This window comes from Ailuropoda melanoleuca, chromosome 12 (genome assembly GCF_002007445.2).
Source record: "Ailuropoda melanoleuca isolate Jingjing chromosome 12, ASM200744v2, whole genome shotgun sequence".
Classification (NCBI taxonomy): Eukaryota; Metazoa; Chordata; class Mammalia; order Carnivora; family Ursidae; genus Ailuropoda; species Ailuropoda melanoleuca.
In genome coordinates, this window is record NC_048229.1 from 55,479,272 (window position 1) to 55,495,888 (window position 16,617).

Consider the following 16,617-nt stretch of genomic DNA (forward strand, 5'->3'; position numbering starts at 1 on the left):
TTATGCACACTCACTACCACCCCTTGACCCCAGATATGGATCCTACCACTATGGGCAGGGGGGTGGTAATACTTGGCTTGTGGATCCAGCCCTCCTTGTTGTGCTGTTTGGCTCTAAAGCAGCCCCCCCTCTGTAGCCCCAGGGGGCGGGCATGTCCCCAGATAAGACTGGTGCCACTTCGGGTCCCCCCGCCTCCGGGCCAACTGGGAAGCTCGGCAGCAGCATCCATCTCAATTCCGACACGGTGTGCCGTCTTCTCATCCAGGGACCTGCCTACTTCCTATTTCCTCTGCCCTGTTTCTCCAAGTTATGAAGGTTGTTGTGTTTGTCTCTTTTGTAAATTCCCTCATTACTGTTTTGGGGGAAGAGGCAAGAGTATCACGTCAGGAGAGAGGTGAATTTAATTGTTCTGCCAGGAAAACCCATTTGAGGGATCCCAGGGGCTCCAACTGGCTGTCGGCTCTGGTCACATTAAAAGGACCGCTTCCAGGTCTCTCCTTTACACTGTGTCACCTTCACTGGGACACTGGCTCTGCCCCAGTGGCAGGAGGGACAGCTGTCATGACGCTGAGCGACAACCAACAATGAGACAGGTATCCGGCAGCACGTCCAAATCTATCCCGGCTACTTCCAGGCTCCTGTGACCTTGGGCAAATCACCCAAGCTTTTCAAGCCTCGCTGTCCCCATCTTTTAGATGCAGACCATCATAAGGCAGAAGTCCCTCTGTTGTGCTTCTATAATTACTGAAAGCATAGACAGTGGAGGCAGACTGCCTGGGTTCAAATCCGGACTCCATTCCTTCCTACCTGTGTGACCTAAGGCAAGTTACTTAACCTCTCTGGTAAAATGTGGGTACTAACAACACTCATCTCGTGGGGTGGAGGAATACGTACTTACAAAGCTTCCGGAACAATCCCTAACACACAGCACAATGAAGAAGATCTAACACTTTTAAGGAACTTCTTGTCCCCTCTGGGGCCACCCTGATGCCCCCCCACTCTGCCCCTGCTCCCCAGTGCTGCTCAGGGCGGACAACCAGATGCCAGCGCAGAGCACGGAGGAGCTGAAGGCCCCAGATGGGAAGCCTACCTTCAAACAGCGGGGCAAGCGCAGGAGGGGATTGACACCGAACTTCAGGTAGAGCAAGTCCAAAGGCAGGAGGCAGAGCATGTCCATCTGAAAGCCCAGTATGTAAAACAGGCAGCCCCAGGGCTTGAGGGTGGGAGAGTGACAGGGTCTCTACCTTCCGTGGAAGGGTGAGGTCAGAATCCCCCGGGAGGGGGCAGACAGCATTCTACCTTCAACCCTCCATTTGCCCAGTGTGATTCTGGTGGGAATCACATCACACCGGACCCAAAGCACCCAGGGCCCCCAGCAACACCACCTTCCAAGACCCAGCGGAAGCTTGCACCCTTGGCACGTACCTTAAAGCGACGAGATTTCAGGTAGTTGTCGCGCATCTCCTTCTTGTCCGTCTGAAAGAAATGGAATACTGCTGGTGAAGTGGCCCGAGAGCTTAATCCCTGACTCGGTGGGAGCAGCAGGGATGGGCCTGCAGAGTTTCCACCTTCCTATCAGACTAACAGCCCCGGGGGCCAGCTGCACTTTGGGGAAAGCAGCAGGGTCTGCAGGCCTGCAGTTCGGGAGGCAGGACACCCCTGGAGGGGGGCAGGACACCCCAGGAGGGAGGCAGTTGTCCAAGGTCACCCGGCTAGGTTCCGATTTCCCAGCTGGAAAGTCAATATTAGGCTCATTCTCCTAGCACGGAGGTCTTGCCTGGACCATTTGCAACCTGGTTTACTGGGGAACCCGCTGCTGCACTGACCAGGCCGGGGAAAGAGGCTGCCCAGGGAATTCTTTTTCCTCTAAACTGTTTGAGAGACACAACCCCAGCTCGCCTGCACACACAGAGGCAGGCACCCCATGTGTGGCATTTTGGAAAGTGACCTGCACAGAGAGACAGTCTTTGCCAAGTCAAAATCAGGACTCGTTTCCTCCCCGGTAAGTGGGGCCTGACCAGAGCACAGGGTCTCATGCCGGTCCAAGCAGCGTGCTCTTTGCAGGACCCCCAGGAAACGCCGTCTGCCAGCAGTTCCTGTGCTGACCGTTCTGTGGACACCATCTCAATCCACCCTCNATGTTTCCTTATAAAGGAAACCATTTTATCAAGAAACGGCATCCCTACCGCCCCTTACTTAGATCTTTCAAAGGCTTGTTTTTTATAATAAAAGTGTCACAGTAGCCGCTCTTCTTTACTGAACACCTGTGATGACCGCACTTTATATTCCTTACCTTCTTGCTTATTTACATGTGAGGTACGTGGTATCATTCTCCTTTTACAGGGAGGACACTGCACTTCGTGACATTCAGTCACCTGCCCAAAGCACACAGCTGCTAAGTGACAGAGGCAGGATCCGAACCCAGAGCATACTTGAAGCGGCAGCCCACCGCATACGTGTTGTTGGACATTTGAGAATGACCGCGAGGGAAATTCCCCAAGCCATGGGCTGGCCGTCCTCCAGGGGGTCCTTCTTAAAGTCCCTCCAGAGTTTACATCGGATGCAGGGGGCTGTGGGCTTAGATTTCTCTCCCCTGAGGCCCAGAATTTTGTCCCGAGTCGTGCTAAACACCGGGCACGTGAGTTATGCACACTCACTACCACCCCTTGACCCCAGATATGGATCCCACCACTATGGGCAGGGGGGTGGTAATACTTGGCTTGTGGATCCAGCCCTCCTTGTTGTGCTGTTTGGCTCTAAAGCAGCCCCCCCTCTGTAGCCCCAGGGGGCGGGCATGTCCCCAGATAAGACTGGTGCCACTTCGGGTCCCCCCGCCTCCGGGCCAACTGGGAAGCTCGGCAGCAGCATCTGTCTCAATTCCGACACGGTGTGCCGTCTTCTCATCCAGGGACCTGCCTACTTCCTATTTCCTCTGCCCTGTTTCTCCAAGTTATGAAGGTTGTTGTGTTTGTCTCTTTTGTAAATTCCCTCATTACTGTTTTGGGGGAAGAGGCAACAGTATCACGTCAGGAGAGAGGTGAATTTAATTGTTCTGCCAGGAAAACCCATTTGAGGGATCCCAGGGGCTCCAACTGGCTGTCGGCTCTGGTCACGTTAAAAGGACCGCTTCCAGGTCTCTCCTTTACACTGTGTCACCTTCACTGGGACACTGGCTCTGCCCCAGTGGCAGGAGGGACAGCTGTCATGACGCTGAGCGACAACCAACAATGAGACAGGTATCCGGCAGCACGTCCAAATCTATCCCGGCTACTTCCAGGCTCCTGTGACCTTGGGCAAATCACCCAAGCTTTTCAAGCCTCGCTGTCCCCATCTTTTAGATGCAGACCATCATAAGGCAGAAGTCCCTCTGTTGTGCTTCTATAATTACTGAAAGCATAGACAGTGGAGGCAGACTGCCTGGGTTCAAATCCGGACTCCATTCCTTCCTACCTGTGTGACCTAAGGCAAGTTACTTAACCTCTCTGGTAAAATGTGGGTACTAACAACACTCATCTCGTGCGGTGGAGGAATACGTACTTACAAAGCTTCCGGAACAATCCCTAACACACAGCACAATGAAGAAGATCTAACACTTCTAAGGAACTTCCTGTCCCCTCTGGGGCCACCCTGATGCCCCCCCACTCTGCCCCTGCTCCCCAGTGCTGCTCAGGGTGGACAACCAGATGCCAGCGCAGAGCACGGAGGAGCTGAAGGCCCCAGATGGGAAGCCTACCTTCAAACAGCGGGGCAAGCGCAGGAGGGGATTGACACCGAACTTCAGGTAGAGCAAGTCCAAAGGCAGGAGGCAGAGCATGTCCATCTGAAAGCCCAGTATGTAAAACAGGCAGCCCCAGGGCTTGAGGGTGGGAGAGTGACAGGGTCTCTACCTTCCGTGGAAGGGTGAGGTCAGAATCCCCCGGGAGGGGGCAGACAGCATTCTACCTTCAACCCTCCATTTGCCCAGTGTGATTCTGGTGGGAATCACATCACACCGGACCCAAAGCACCCAGGGCCCCCAGCAACACCACCTTCCAAGACCCAGCGGAAGCTTGCACCCTTGGCACGTACCTTAAAGCGACGAGATTTCAGGTAGTTGTCGCGCATCTCCTTCTTGTCCGTCTGAAAGAAATGGAATACTGCTGGTGAAGTGGCCCGAGAGCTTAATCCCTGACTCGGTGGGAGCAGCAGGGATGGGCCTGCAGAGTTTCCACCTTCCTATCAGACTAACAGCCCCGGGGGCCAGCTGCACTTTGGGGAAAGCAGCAGGGTCTGCAGGCCTGCAGTTCGGGAGGCAGGACACCCCTGGAGGGGGGCAGGACACCCCAGGAGGGAGGCAGTTGTCCAAGGTCACCCGGCTAGGTTCCGATTTCCCAGCTGGAAAGTCAATATTAGGCTCATTCTCCTAGCACGGAGGTCTTGCCTGGACCATTTGCAACCTGGTTTACTGGGGAACCCGCTGCTGCACTGACCAGGCCGGGGAAAGAGGCTGCCCAGGGAATTCTTTTTCTTCTAAACTGTTTGAGAGACACAACCCCAGCTCGCCTGCACACACAGAGGCAGGCACCCCATGTGTGGCATTTTGGAAAGTGACCTGCACAGAGAGACAGTCTTTGCCAAGTCAAAATCAGGACTCGTTTCCTCCCCGGTAAGTGGGGCCTGACCAGAGCACAGGGTCTCATGCCGGTCCAAGCAGCGTGCTCTTTGCAGGACCCCCAGGAAACGCCGTCTGCCAGCAGTTCCCGTGCTGACCTTTCTGTGGACACCATCTCAATCCACCCTCACTGCCACGTTCTGAGGTGGGAACAATGACTCCCCCATTTTACAGATGAGAAAACGGAGGCTCAGAGGGGGGCTGCAGCAAGTGGTGGTAGAGCTGGGATTTGGACCAGGTCCACCTAAACGTTGTTCGCTGTCCACTTTCCATCTTTAATTACATCAGGGGGTGCAGGTGCCATTTCACCCATGAGCAACATTTGGTGTGTGTCATTTGAACAAGGATGGGCACACGTTGCCGAGGTCTTGTTCATTCGTCTCATCTATCACAGCGGCAGCAGGGCTCAGACTCCCGAAGGCCCTGTCTGCAGGGTCTGCCCCCCAGCCCCACCCCTGCCTGCCCAGGACTCACGATGATGTCTCCCCCTCTGACGAACTGCAGACGCATCTGGAACACGGTGATGTCCAGGAGGTAGATGAGGTCGCACAGGTAATCCAGCAGCAGCCAGAGGTGGATGTTGGCTGGCGTCTGGTAGGGGAAGGCCCAGCGCACGGGGATCAGCCAGCAGTTCCAGTTCCAGGCCAGCACCACGAAGAATAGCCACAGGATGTACATCAGGTCTGCAGGGGAGCGGAGCGGCAGGAATGTGCTAGAATATCGGTCAGAGGAGGGCTCCTTGCAGCAGCATCAGGGTAGGGCTTCCTTCTTTCCACTGGTCTGTTCCTAGACGTGGCACTTCCATAACTGGGGTATGCATGTGCGTGTGTGTGCCTGTGCCTGTGTGTGTGCACGTGTGCGTGCCTGTGTGTGAGTGTGCGTGTACTTGTGTGTGTGCCTGTGTGTGCGCATGCGTGCGTGCCTGCGTGTGAGTGTGCCTATGCATGTGCCTGTGCGTGTGCCTGTGTGTGCGTGCATGTGCCTGTGTGTGTGCCTGTGCATGTGCGTGGGTGCATGTGCCTGTGTGTGCACACATGTGTGTGCCTGTGCCTGTTCATGTGTGCCTGCACCTGTGTGTGCACGCACGTGCCTGTGTGTGCATGCACTTGTGTGACTGCATGCCTGTGCGTGTGCACGTGAGTGTGCCTGTGTCTGAGTGTGCCTATGCATGTGTGTGCCTGTGTGTGCATGTGCCTGTGTGTGTGTGTGTGTGCGCGCGCGCACCTTTGTGTGTCAAACTACCTCTGATTTTAAAAATAAATCACAGCCAGGCCTGAATAAACCAGAGAACTTGGCGGGGGCAGTGGGGGCTTTATTAGATAATAGGCAGCTAACTAGAAAACACTTTTGCTCTCATTCTTATTGAAATATTTCCAAAAATATACTTCCTGCTTTAGTAAATACACAACAGTGAATAATGCATAGAAGATGGACACGCAGACGGATGGATGGATGGATGTCGTGGGTCACGTGGTCATTTTAGAGGCCCAGTGGACACCAGGGTTGGCATCCTATCCCCCCAGGGCTTGTTGTGTGACCACAGGAAAGTCTCTCTCTGGCACCTACCCTGCCATCCAGGGAAGGCACAAGGGAGAGGGCAGCTAAGAAGGGCTGGGAGGTTCTTTGTAAACTGTAAAGTGCTGTTCCCATAGGAAGGGTTGTCATTCCCAAGAAATAGAACATGGGCTACAAGCGAAGTGAGGAGAATTCACTTCAGAAGTCAGAAGAATTTCTGCCCTTTTCCGCTCAGAGCAGCAGCTCCTGGAAGGGCCCGGCAAGAGCAGAGTCGAAACAGACTTGGCCAAGGGTCAGGGCCCCTGGGTCTGCCACTCACTCATCGTGCCTCAGTTTCCTCATCTGTAAGGTGGGGGTGATGGCAGGTTCCCATTCAGGGGCTTTTGGTTTGTTTGCTTCTGGCATGCCCTGCATCCCCCCTCTTCTCCGTCTCGCTCTCCTGCCCTCGCACAGTACGGGTTGCGAGCCTGGGGCCCAGCCAGGACTCACTGGTCAGCGGGTCGATGCTCTGGGGAAACCGGTACGTCTTCCAGGGCCGGCGCTTGAACTTGCAGCACAGCATGTCACAATAGTGCTCTTCCTCCGCCTGCCCCCCCTCAGCCGGCTTCACGTCCGGGGCCGGCTCCGGGGCTTTCTTGGTCGGGGCTGTGGGATGACACCGGTCACCATCGGGCCCAGCCCTGAGGCTCGGGCAGAGGCTACAGAGACAGGGCAACCCAACGACAGACTCTGGACCTGGAGCCGAGGGGACCCTGGCGTCACCCCCCAACCTGCTGTCAGCTCTGCGTGCAGAAACCGGGGTGCTCTCCGCAGCGAATCCCACAGCACCCAGTCGGACACTCTTACAGCCACCAGTCTGGAACTGCTTGGCAGGGGCTGCCCAGAACGAAGTGTTTCTGGGCAAGCTGGGTGTTTCCAAAAGTCTGTTTGTGTGTCTGTGTTTGGACCCCCTTGGTTCTCTCTGAGGGCTGGGGGCGTTTCGTACCCCAGGCCCCCACCGCCCAGGGCCAGAAACCAGGGAAACTTTGCTCTGGGCTTTTCAGAGCAGGAACCTGAGCTCCCTCATCTCTGAAAGGAGACACGGAAGGACCACAGCCTCCCTGTGCATCGAAGGCGATGGTGTTGGTGACCTAGAGGTTGCCTTTTGTAGGTTAGATATGGTTGCGTTTCTAGGTTTAGGACTGTGGATCCAGGCCCTGCTAGGTCCATTGTTGGTGCCCTGAGCTCTGAGGCACAGTCCTCCTTTGGGAAGACCTGGAAAACCTCCCTGGCAAGAGAGCACTTCCCTTATTTCCTCCTGGAATCTTGAAAGCAGGAACTTTCAGGTAGCCCCATGAGACTATTACAAATGAGGCCTCCGAAAAATAAGACTGCCCAGTTCCAGAGTGGGGTGAGGACACCATCTGTGTGTAAGGCCACGGGATGCCTCCCAGGCTGGACCACCTGCCTGCCAGTGGGAAAGGGCCAGAAGGGTCCATGAGGGTACTTGCCCTGTGGGAGTGGGAGCCAAGTACGATTGGATCATCGGTCAGAACTTTGACCTTATTCCCTCCCCTGGTTCCATAACTACACCTGTACATACGGGACTCAAAAATCTAGACAGTGGGGATCTGTACCCTCACCATGAGTTTACAAGGGGCTTTAGGGGCCCCATTTCCGGCGGGGTGAATCACCCAGCTCTGGACTCACAGGGCTTAGGACTCTCCTCATCAGAGGTGACATCAGGGTCGATGAGCTTCTCCTTCACCTTCTCTGTCCGCTCCTTGAAAAGCCTCACCAGCTCCTGGAGCCGGTCGTTGATGATGGCGCTGTTCTGGCTGGCTGCGGAGGCTGCGCGATCCTGGCCACTGTGGACACACCACCCGACGCGGAGTGGGCTGGATGGGAAGGGGACCCTGTGCCCCCGGGCGAGAACCGAACAGCATCTGTATCCCACCTGGCCCGAAGGACGCAAAAGCTGCCCCAGTTTCCTTCTGACACCAGAAACATCAAACCCATTTTAATAGCTCCTAGGAGGAAATTCAGTCTGGGGCTCACACCTGGGGGCCCAGCTTCTAGAAAACGTACCACACAGGATCTGATTCAGATGGACAGCTCTGAGAAAATTTTGATCCTATTTGTGATTTAGGGGGAAACTCTTGGAACTCAGGTCAGGACTGTTGGTCCTAGTTTGGAGTTCCCATGAGATTCGTGTCTGGGACAGATCAAAGAGGGGACAGGGCTACTCTTGTGGCTCAGAAAAGAGCTGATGGAAAAAAATAGTGCAGATACGTTCTATATCCTTTTAACTTACAGGAATTTAACCTGTATGCACTTGGAGGAAGAGAAACCCACAGACAGAGAGAGAATGAATGTGAGTCTGTCCAATGCTCCGCTCAGCATGGGGCAAGTGCCCTGGGTGGGCTGAGACAGGCTGCAAATTGGCTGTCCTCTGAGCAGTGTCACTGTGCCCATCGTGCTGAGCTGAGTGCAATTCTAGTGTTTTCACATCTCTTTGTTTTCAGACACGGGGGCCCCGGAACTCAAGCCAGCTACCCCCCTAGTGCTCTCATGACAAAGCGGGCTGGAGACAAGCAGTATGGGGGTCCCAAAAAGAAAGGGCACATAGGTATGGTGGAGATGCTAGCCGCTCGCCCACATGCACTCCCTCCCGTCGGGCGTGGCCGCTGGGATTCAGACACCCAGCCAGAGCTCCCAGCAGCGGAACGTGGGTAGACTTGCTACATGCATCATTGGGCCCCCTGTCTGGCGTTCTCCCCTTCTAGGGGTGACCGGCGGGGTCTTGGGAGCCACGCAGAGGTGGCAGAGCTGCTGTCAGCCCGGTTCCTACATGACCACATGGAGCAGAACCCTCTCCTGAGATGAGAGAGAGAACACAAGCAGGGGGAGTGGGAGAGGAAGAAGCAGGCTCACAGCGGAGGAGCCTGATGTGGGGCTCGATCCCATAACACCGGGATCACGCCCTGAGCCGAAAGCAGACGCTTAACCGCTGTGCCACCCAGGCGCCCCATGGGTAATTTTTATTCTTATAACTAATTTCTGCCTTGTTTTCTGATACTAAACTCTGGCCCTATCCCTACACTACTGCATAGGATGGGATCCCACTGTATACTCAGAGGGACCAGTGAACTAGGGCTAAGGTTTGGATTTTTTTTTCTTTCTCCTTTAACTTTTCTGAACTTTCCACAACTCCATTAAACAAACACCATAAAATTATGATGCGGGGGGAGGGGCAGGGGGAGAGGCTGGAAGGAAAGCCCAGTGCCTCCTGTGGCCACCCCAGGAGCTGTGGCTGGGAATGGGAAGGGGATCGCAGGCTAGAGCCTGGGGCCAGGGGATTCACCACCAACCAGGCATCTCAGACTCTTCAGGAAAACACCTTCTGTTGGCCCAGCCCTTGCAATAGCTAGATGTCAGAGACCCAGGTCCCACTGCCCTCAGCATGGCCTCTAAACATTGTCCCACAGACCAGCGGCATCAGAGTCAGCTGGAGGCTTGTAAAGACATGGACCCCTGGGGCCCACTGTCTGAGGTTCTGATCCAGGCGGTCTGGGCTGGGAGCTGGGAATCTGTATTTTTTTTTTAAAGATTTTTTATTTAGTTATTTGACAGAGATAGACAGCCAGCGAGAGAGGGAACACAAGCAGGGGGAGTGGGAGAGGAAGAATCAGGCTCCCAGCGGAGGAGCCCTATGTGGGACTCGATNGACCCAGGTCCCACTGCCCTCAGCATGGCCTCTAAACATTGTCCCACAGACCAGCGGCATCAGAGTCAGCTGGAGGCTTGTAAAGACATGGACCCCTGGGGCCCACTGTCTGAGGTTCTGATCCAGGCGGTCTGGGCTGGGAGCTGGGAATCTGTATTTTTTTTTTAAAGATTTTTTATTTAGTTATTTGACAGAGATAGACAGCCAGCGAGAGAGGGAACACAAGCAGGGGGAGTGGGAGAGGAAGAATCAGGCTCCCAGCGGAGGAGCCCTATGTGGGACTCGATCCCGGAACACCGGGATCACACCCTGAGCTGAAGGCAGACGCTTAATGACTGCGCCACCCAGGCGCCCCTGGGCATCTGTATTTTTAACAAGCTCCCTGGGTTCAGGCCCCTGGAGATCCTTGTGGTCCTCGTGCTGCCTGCTGACCCCTCTCAGGGGTTCAGAGCCAGGAGCCTCTCCTTCACCACAAAGCCTCTGTGCACCGCGCAGATGGTACAGAACTCCTAGGCCCACCAGAACCAGCCTGGGCAGGAGGTCCGGCGCTGTCTTATTGCTCAGAAGCTGCGGGCAAAGTTGTGGTGAAAGGTTCTAAAAACACCATATTCTCCCCCCACCTCAATCCCCTCCCCTTGTGTGCTCATCCCCATCCAGACTTCCAGCTCTCTGAGACCCCGGGGGTGGTCCCCACTCACTCAGTGCCCTGTGGGCTGGACGTGTCCAACCAGGCAACCATGGGGGACTCAGCTGGTGACAGTGCCTTGAGCTCTTCAGCCTCATCATCTTGGGAGGGCAGCCTCTTCCTGCAAGGACACGGACATGGAGGGGCCTTCAGCAAGGGCAGGAGCCATAGCGGGACGTGAGCCAACCTTGACCCCTGCAGATCACCCGGAGCTGCACCCTGGGCAGGGGGAATGAGGCAGGGGGTGGTTGGTGCTGCCAAAGAGTCCCCACCTGCCTGCAGGGAGACAGAAAGGGAGAAGAGAGAGACACAGCCACTCTCTGACCTCAGTCTCCACATCTGTTCAATGGCTTAGTGTAATAGTAACAACATTAACTTGGTATCTGGCAAACTGGAGTTTGCATCTCCATCCTGCTNAGGAGGTCTGGCCCTGTCTTATTGCTCAGAAGCTGCGGGCAAAGTTGTGGTGAAAGGTTCTAAAAACACCATATTCTCCCCCCACCTCAATCCCCTCCCCTTGTGTGCTCATCCCCATCCAGACTTCCAGCTCTCTGAGACCCCGGGGGTGGTCCCCACTCACTCAGTGCCCTGTGGGCTGGACGTGTCCAACCAGGCGACCATGGGGGACTCAGCTGGTGACAGTGCCTTGAGCTCTTCAGCCTCATCATCTTGGGAGGGCAGCCTCTTCCTGCAAGGACACGGACATGGAGGGGCCTTCAGCAAGGGCAGGAGCCATAGCGGGACGTGAGCCAACCTTGACCCCTGCAGATCACCCGGAGCTGCACCCTGGGCAGGGGGAATGAGGCAGGGGGTGGTTGGTGCTGCCAAAGAGTCCCCACCTGCCTGCAGGGAGACAGAAAGGGAGAAGAGAGAGACACAGCCACTCTCTGACCTCAGTCTCCACATCTGTTCAATGGCTTAGTGTAATAGTAACAACATTAACTTGGTATCTGGCAAACTGGAGTTTGCATCTCCATCCTGCTTCTTACTAGTGTGTGATCTTGGCAAGCAACTTAATCTCTCTGAGCTACCTCAGTTTTACCCTCTGTAAAATGGGACTAGATTTACTCAACTCTGTGAGATACTCAGGACTCAGTGGGGCCTCAGCTTAAATGTTCTTCTGCTTTCCCCTCCCACTCCCCAGCACACCTTCTCCAGGCTCCCTATCTGAGGAAGGAAGACATAATCCTCCCCAGGGTCCCCTGTCATTCAGTTCATGTCTGCCACCAGGTAGTGAGCTGGGATTCCCACCAAACCAAGGCTTTAAGCTATGAGGCATGGCCTTGTACGTGTGCCCCTCCATCAGGGTCTGTAATTTCCATGGTTTTTTGGTGCCTATTAGTTGCCCACAATGCTCATTCCATCCCTGATCATAGGCAGCCCCACTGGCCGCCCAAGTCAGGTATCAGAATCTCCCTTCTGAGAGTCAAGCTCAGGCAGGGAGGCTCTGGTAGAGATTCCCCTTGTTTCTCAAAGTCATGTTCAATTTAGAGCTCTCTGGGACAGTCTTGCTTGTGTATTTAATTCCGTGTTCATTGTCTGTCTCAGCCCCACTAGAACATCAGCTCCATGACAGTAGGCCCCTGTCAGGCTTCTCCTTGATGTGTCCCCAGCACCCAGAGCAGAGCCTGACACTGTTGAACAGATGTTCAATAAATGTTTATGAATGAATGAATGAATGAATGAATGAATGAATGAATGAAGTGAGTGAGTGAATGATAAGGACAAAAGGAGCCTCACAGGCCCAGCCCATAAACAGAAGGCAGAGGGCTTGGATTCTGTCCCCAAAGGAGCCTACTCTTCTCTCTGTGCCCAGATACCCACCCCTCAACCCAGCCTGTATAAAGAGAACAGAGGGAGGTAGACCAGATGTCTGGAACAATGTTGGCTCCATTTCTTCTGCTATGTTCTGCATAGTTCAATGAATGAAGCAAGAGGATTGATGGGACAGTGAGCTGTGTTCCAAGGCTAGAGTCATTATGACTCTTTTCTTCACATTAAAATCAGAAAGCCCTCAATTGGCCATATCTAGCCATCTCTGTTATGACAGGCTTTTTACTTTGGCTGAGAAAGTCCTCAAGGACCCATGGATGAGAGCAAAGATTAATCAAGAAAAAAGAACTATCTCCCAATCCAACCACCGCAGGAGAAGCACTGGCAGCTCCCCTGCAGCTTGAATGCTGTCATTCACAAAGCAATGCACTTCACTTCACAGTTTGCCTACAGCTGTATACAAGACCTCTCTCTTACCTGGCTCATGTTGTACAAAACCAACTTTAATCATGCAACAAATTTATATCAAGAAGCATAAAAATGTGCACAAACTTGACCAGGATCCCCACTTTTAAGAAAGGAGCCCAAGGACAGAAAGAAGCCCAAAGAGATGTCCATAGCTCCATTATAAACAGTGCCCAAAAAAGAAGGTATTTGTTAAGTTCATTCCGGCACACAGAAATGGAGGAATGTCAGATGTGATCTCAAATGAATTGTGATCCAAATCACCCCTCCAGTTAAAACCATACAAAAGCATGGGCCCATAGACAAGGTATGAAGAGAAGACAGTAAAATGAAATCACTATCTAACGTGGTGGGGAGAGGGATGCTTATTTTTCTAGTGTTTTTTGGTTACTATCTCCATTCCATTAATTTAAAAATAAAACAAGGGGGTGGAAATTAGCCTTGTCACATTTATGACCCCCCTTCTATACTTCTGTACTTGGGACAGGACTCCCTTGGAAAACTCCTTATAGAATCCTAAACCAGGGTTGAGGACCAGGAAGTGGGGCCATAGTCCCAGTTCTGACACTAAGTCAATGAGTGACCTTGGGCCAGCTGCTTTCCCCACTCTGGCCTCAGTCTCCCCAAACAGACAGGTGGCCTGGTGCCGCGAAAAGCCCAAGAGAAGCATAGAAGGTGACCTTTCGGTTCCTGCGGCAGATCCCGGGACAGTGAGGGTGTCGGATTTGGCAGGAGAAGGTGGTGGCAGCTCGGGTGATGGTGGGTTCTCCACGATGACGGGGCAGCTGTCTGCATCAGTGTCTTCCACCTGTACTTCGGGGTGCTTTTTTGTAGCAGGCACTTGGAGAAGGGAAGGAGAGGACAGTCAGAGAGAGAGACAGAGAGAGAAAGAGAGAAGCCGGGTCCTGAGGGCCTTGCTCTGTTCCTGATAAAGCCATAGCAAGCACGTTTGGAGGGGCCTCTGGCTGCCTTACCTTCCAGTGGGGCCCACGGGAGAGCTCCATGCAGGGGGTGCAAGAACGCAGAGCCTGGGGGCCTCTGAGGGCCTTGGCCACCCCAGACACCAGCCCAGGAGCTGCAAAAGAGCCATGACACCATCGAAGCCACAGATGCCCCTCAGCATGGTGTGGAGTCCAGCTCTCCAGTGAGACTGGTTTCCCAAACCTGGGGTTTGGCCGGATTGGGGGTGGGGGTTGGGCAGCAGCACCCAGAGAGGGCAGGGGGAGGCTGTGAGAGCCCAAGTCAGAGGGCCTGGCCTAGCAGAGTCTCAGCTGCTTCTCCTTGCTGGGCCTCAGTTTCCCCATCCCAAGGTAGGGGTGACAAAGGCACACGACCTCACACTCTTGAAGGGCCTCAAATGGAGACACTGGGCCATTTCTTGCAATCAAGGATACCAGCCTGTCCTTGTAGTGTGTGTCACCCCTGTTTGGGAATCTGTCTCTTTGTTTCCAGACACTCCAGGAGCCCCTGAAATTCGTCAACCTAACTCTTCTCCTGACCTCTAGAGGCCTGGTGCCGGGTCCCACGTCCCAAGGACCAGGTCTGCCCTGGTGAGTCTGGGGGCGGCCCTGCCTCAGACTTCATCACCCACCCCGGGGCTGTGGGGACAGGCCTGCCTGAGATGAAGCTCAGAGGACGCGGAGGGGCCAATACATGGACCCCTCTCTCCGCCACACCTGGGCAGGACCACTCGCTAGCAGCCAGGCCCATTGCACCCAAAATAAGGAGAGGGAGCATTTTGAAGCCCTTGGAGACTCGACTTTCTTTTTAAATGGCCCACACGGGGAAAAACCAGCACTTCACGGAATGTGGCAGAGGGAACCTAAGCATCTGTTCTAAGACCTTCTGGCATTTGTTCTAAGACTTAAGCCCTGAGAGGAAGAGGATGAGCAGGAATGGAGAAGTTTGCAACATTGAAGCAAGAAGTGTTGCCCAGACTGACAAGAGATCAGCAGGGCAGGGTGAGCTGGGGGCGGGGCGGCCTGTCCAAAATGCTCAGTGCCCCAGACTGCACCCAGCGTGGCCCCCGGAGCCTCTGTGAGACCGTCACGGGGAGCCTGGCAGGGGGCAGGTGCTCCCCTACTCTGCCTCCCCCTGAGCAAGACTGTGCGACCTCCATCACCCTCGGGAATGGAGGAAAACTCCTAAGTCTGGTGTTTCATTTTTATAGAATGAGAATATGATTATGAAAGATAGAATAATACGGCATGATGCCATTGGTTGAGAGAACAGTCATATTTACCGGGAAGCACTTCCTACGTGCCTGCCAGCCATTCATTTCACTAAAGTCTTAGTGATTTATATAGATTAATTCTTTCCCCCTTCCCGGCCCTTCCAGAAGGCTGCCGTTAACACTGTCCCCATTTTGTGGATAAATGAAGCACAGAGAAGTGAAGGAACTGGCCGCAGAGCCAGGACGTGGACCCAGGCAGCCCGGCTCTAGCACTTAGCCTCCTCTTGCTTCGTCCTGAGGTTGGTGACCGGTTGGCATAGAGGCCTCCATATAAACAGAACCTCACTCCAGGCCAAGTGGCATCACTGCAGCGGGGATAGTGTTTTTCCCACGGGCTGCCAAGCCTTATCCACAGTATCTCACATCATCGCGGGCCATACCACCACGGCCACATCAGCCCACTGTCCCAACATGGCCGTGGGACTATTTCCCCAAGTGTGGGGCTCCCGGGGACCAGGGAGGACACAAGATGACTTTGGATGGCACAGACAAGGCAAAGGAAACGTGCAATGAGAAGATGCCTCTCATTTCAACTCTCTCTAGATCCGGAATGCACAGAGACGAAGTCTCGGCCTGGGGCTCCCCCTGCCTTAACGCTGCTCCAACACAGCCGAATTCCCCTCTGGGGCTAAGAGGGCAGGTCTCCATGGCTGGGGGAGGGAGGGCGCCGAAAGGTCATTGCCCTTCACTAAAACTACCAGCATGACTTTGTTTTCAGTTCATTTGTGGTTATTTCTATTTATGCCTTCTATGTATGGCAAGCAATGCTGGTTTCCCACTGGAATAGTATGGTCAAGGTTCCTGATTGAATAAGCTTAATTAAATTTAAAAAATGAATCCACTGAAAGAAAAACAGCAAGCCAATAAACGTAGAATTGGTACAGAATATAGCACGAGTTGAGAAGGGATCTGTGGGGGGTGGAAATTGGGGGATGCTTGGGAGTGAGTAGATGAAGGGCTTGCCCAGAAGACCGAGCCTGGGGGTGTCAATCCTTGCTGTAGGGCTGATCACCCCCACTCTGTGCCTACTGCAAGCTGGGGAGAGAGGACTGCGGTGGATCTATTCTCATGAAATGTTCAGTTCTGCTGTCTACTGACCTCACAGGCAACCTTGGACACTATCCCCCAAAATAAACAAATGAAAAGGGAAGGCAGAAGGGTCTGGCTTGAGTCAAGGCAGACAGTGACAGGGGCTGGTCCAGAGGCACTCCGCTGTCCCCGAGCACTTTGCCATCAGGAGCCCGAAGGTTGTCACAGAAACCTTGTCACATCGAAACAGATCTAGAATGGCCCTCCTTCTTCACTGGCCCCTAAGGATGCCTCCCCCCCACCCGGTCTGCCTGTGGACACCTGGGGGCCTCTCCTTTCCTGAAATGGGATTTGCTGGGCAGATATCAACTCTCCTCAGAAAATCCAGCTCCCAGAAAATCCTCAAGGTCAGTAGGATTCTGTCTGAAATGGGTTCCCACGTCCTTCTTCTGCTCCATTCCCCTCAATTTATTCTCTTCCCCTACCCAAATCTCTTAGCCTAGAGATTATAGTAATTTGTTTAAATTAGGGTGTGATTGACTACCTGTAAAAAAAAAAAA

General features: G+C 54.0%; 1 protein-coding gene across 1 annotated transcript in view; it reads right to left on the reverse strand.

Moving 5' to 3' along the window:
• Nucleotides 1-16,617, reverse strand: part of CNGB1 (cyclic nucleotide gated channel subunit beta 1) — a 93,607-nt gene that overhangs the window by 35,432 nt on the left and 41,558 nt on the right. Inside the window, exons 16-22 of the mRNA XM_034639313.1 lie at nucleotides 13,476-13,635; nucleotides 11,138-11,245; nucleotides 7,856-8,013; nucleotides 6,656-6,811; nucleotides 5,126-5,334; nucleotides 4,069-4,119; nucleotides 3,734-3,820 (exon numbers count right to left, since the gene is read on the reverse strand). Coding sequence (XP_034495204.1) covers nucleotides 3,734-3,820; nucleotides 4,069-4,119; nucleotides 5,126-5,334; nucleotides 6,656-6,811; nucleotides 7,856-8,013; nucleotides 11,138-11,245; nucleotides 13,476-13,635 — 929 coding nt within the window. The remainder of the gene's footprint in view (nucleotides 1-3,733; nucleotides 3,821-4,068; nucleotides 4,120-5,125; nucleotides 5,335-6,655; nucleotides 6,812-7,855; nucleotides 8,014-11,137; nucleotides 11,246-13,475; nucleotides 13,636-16,617) is intronic.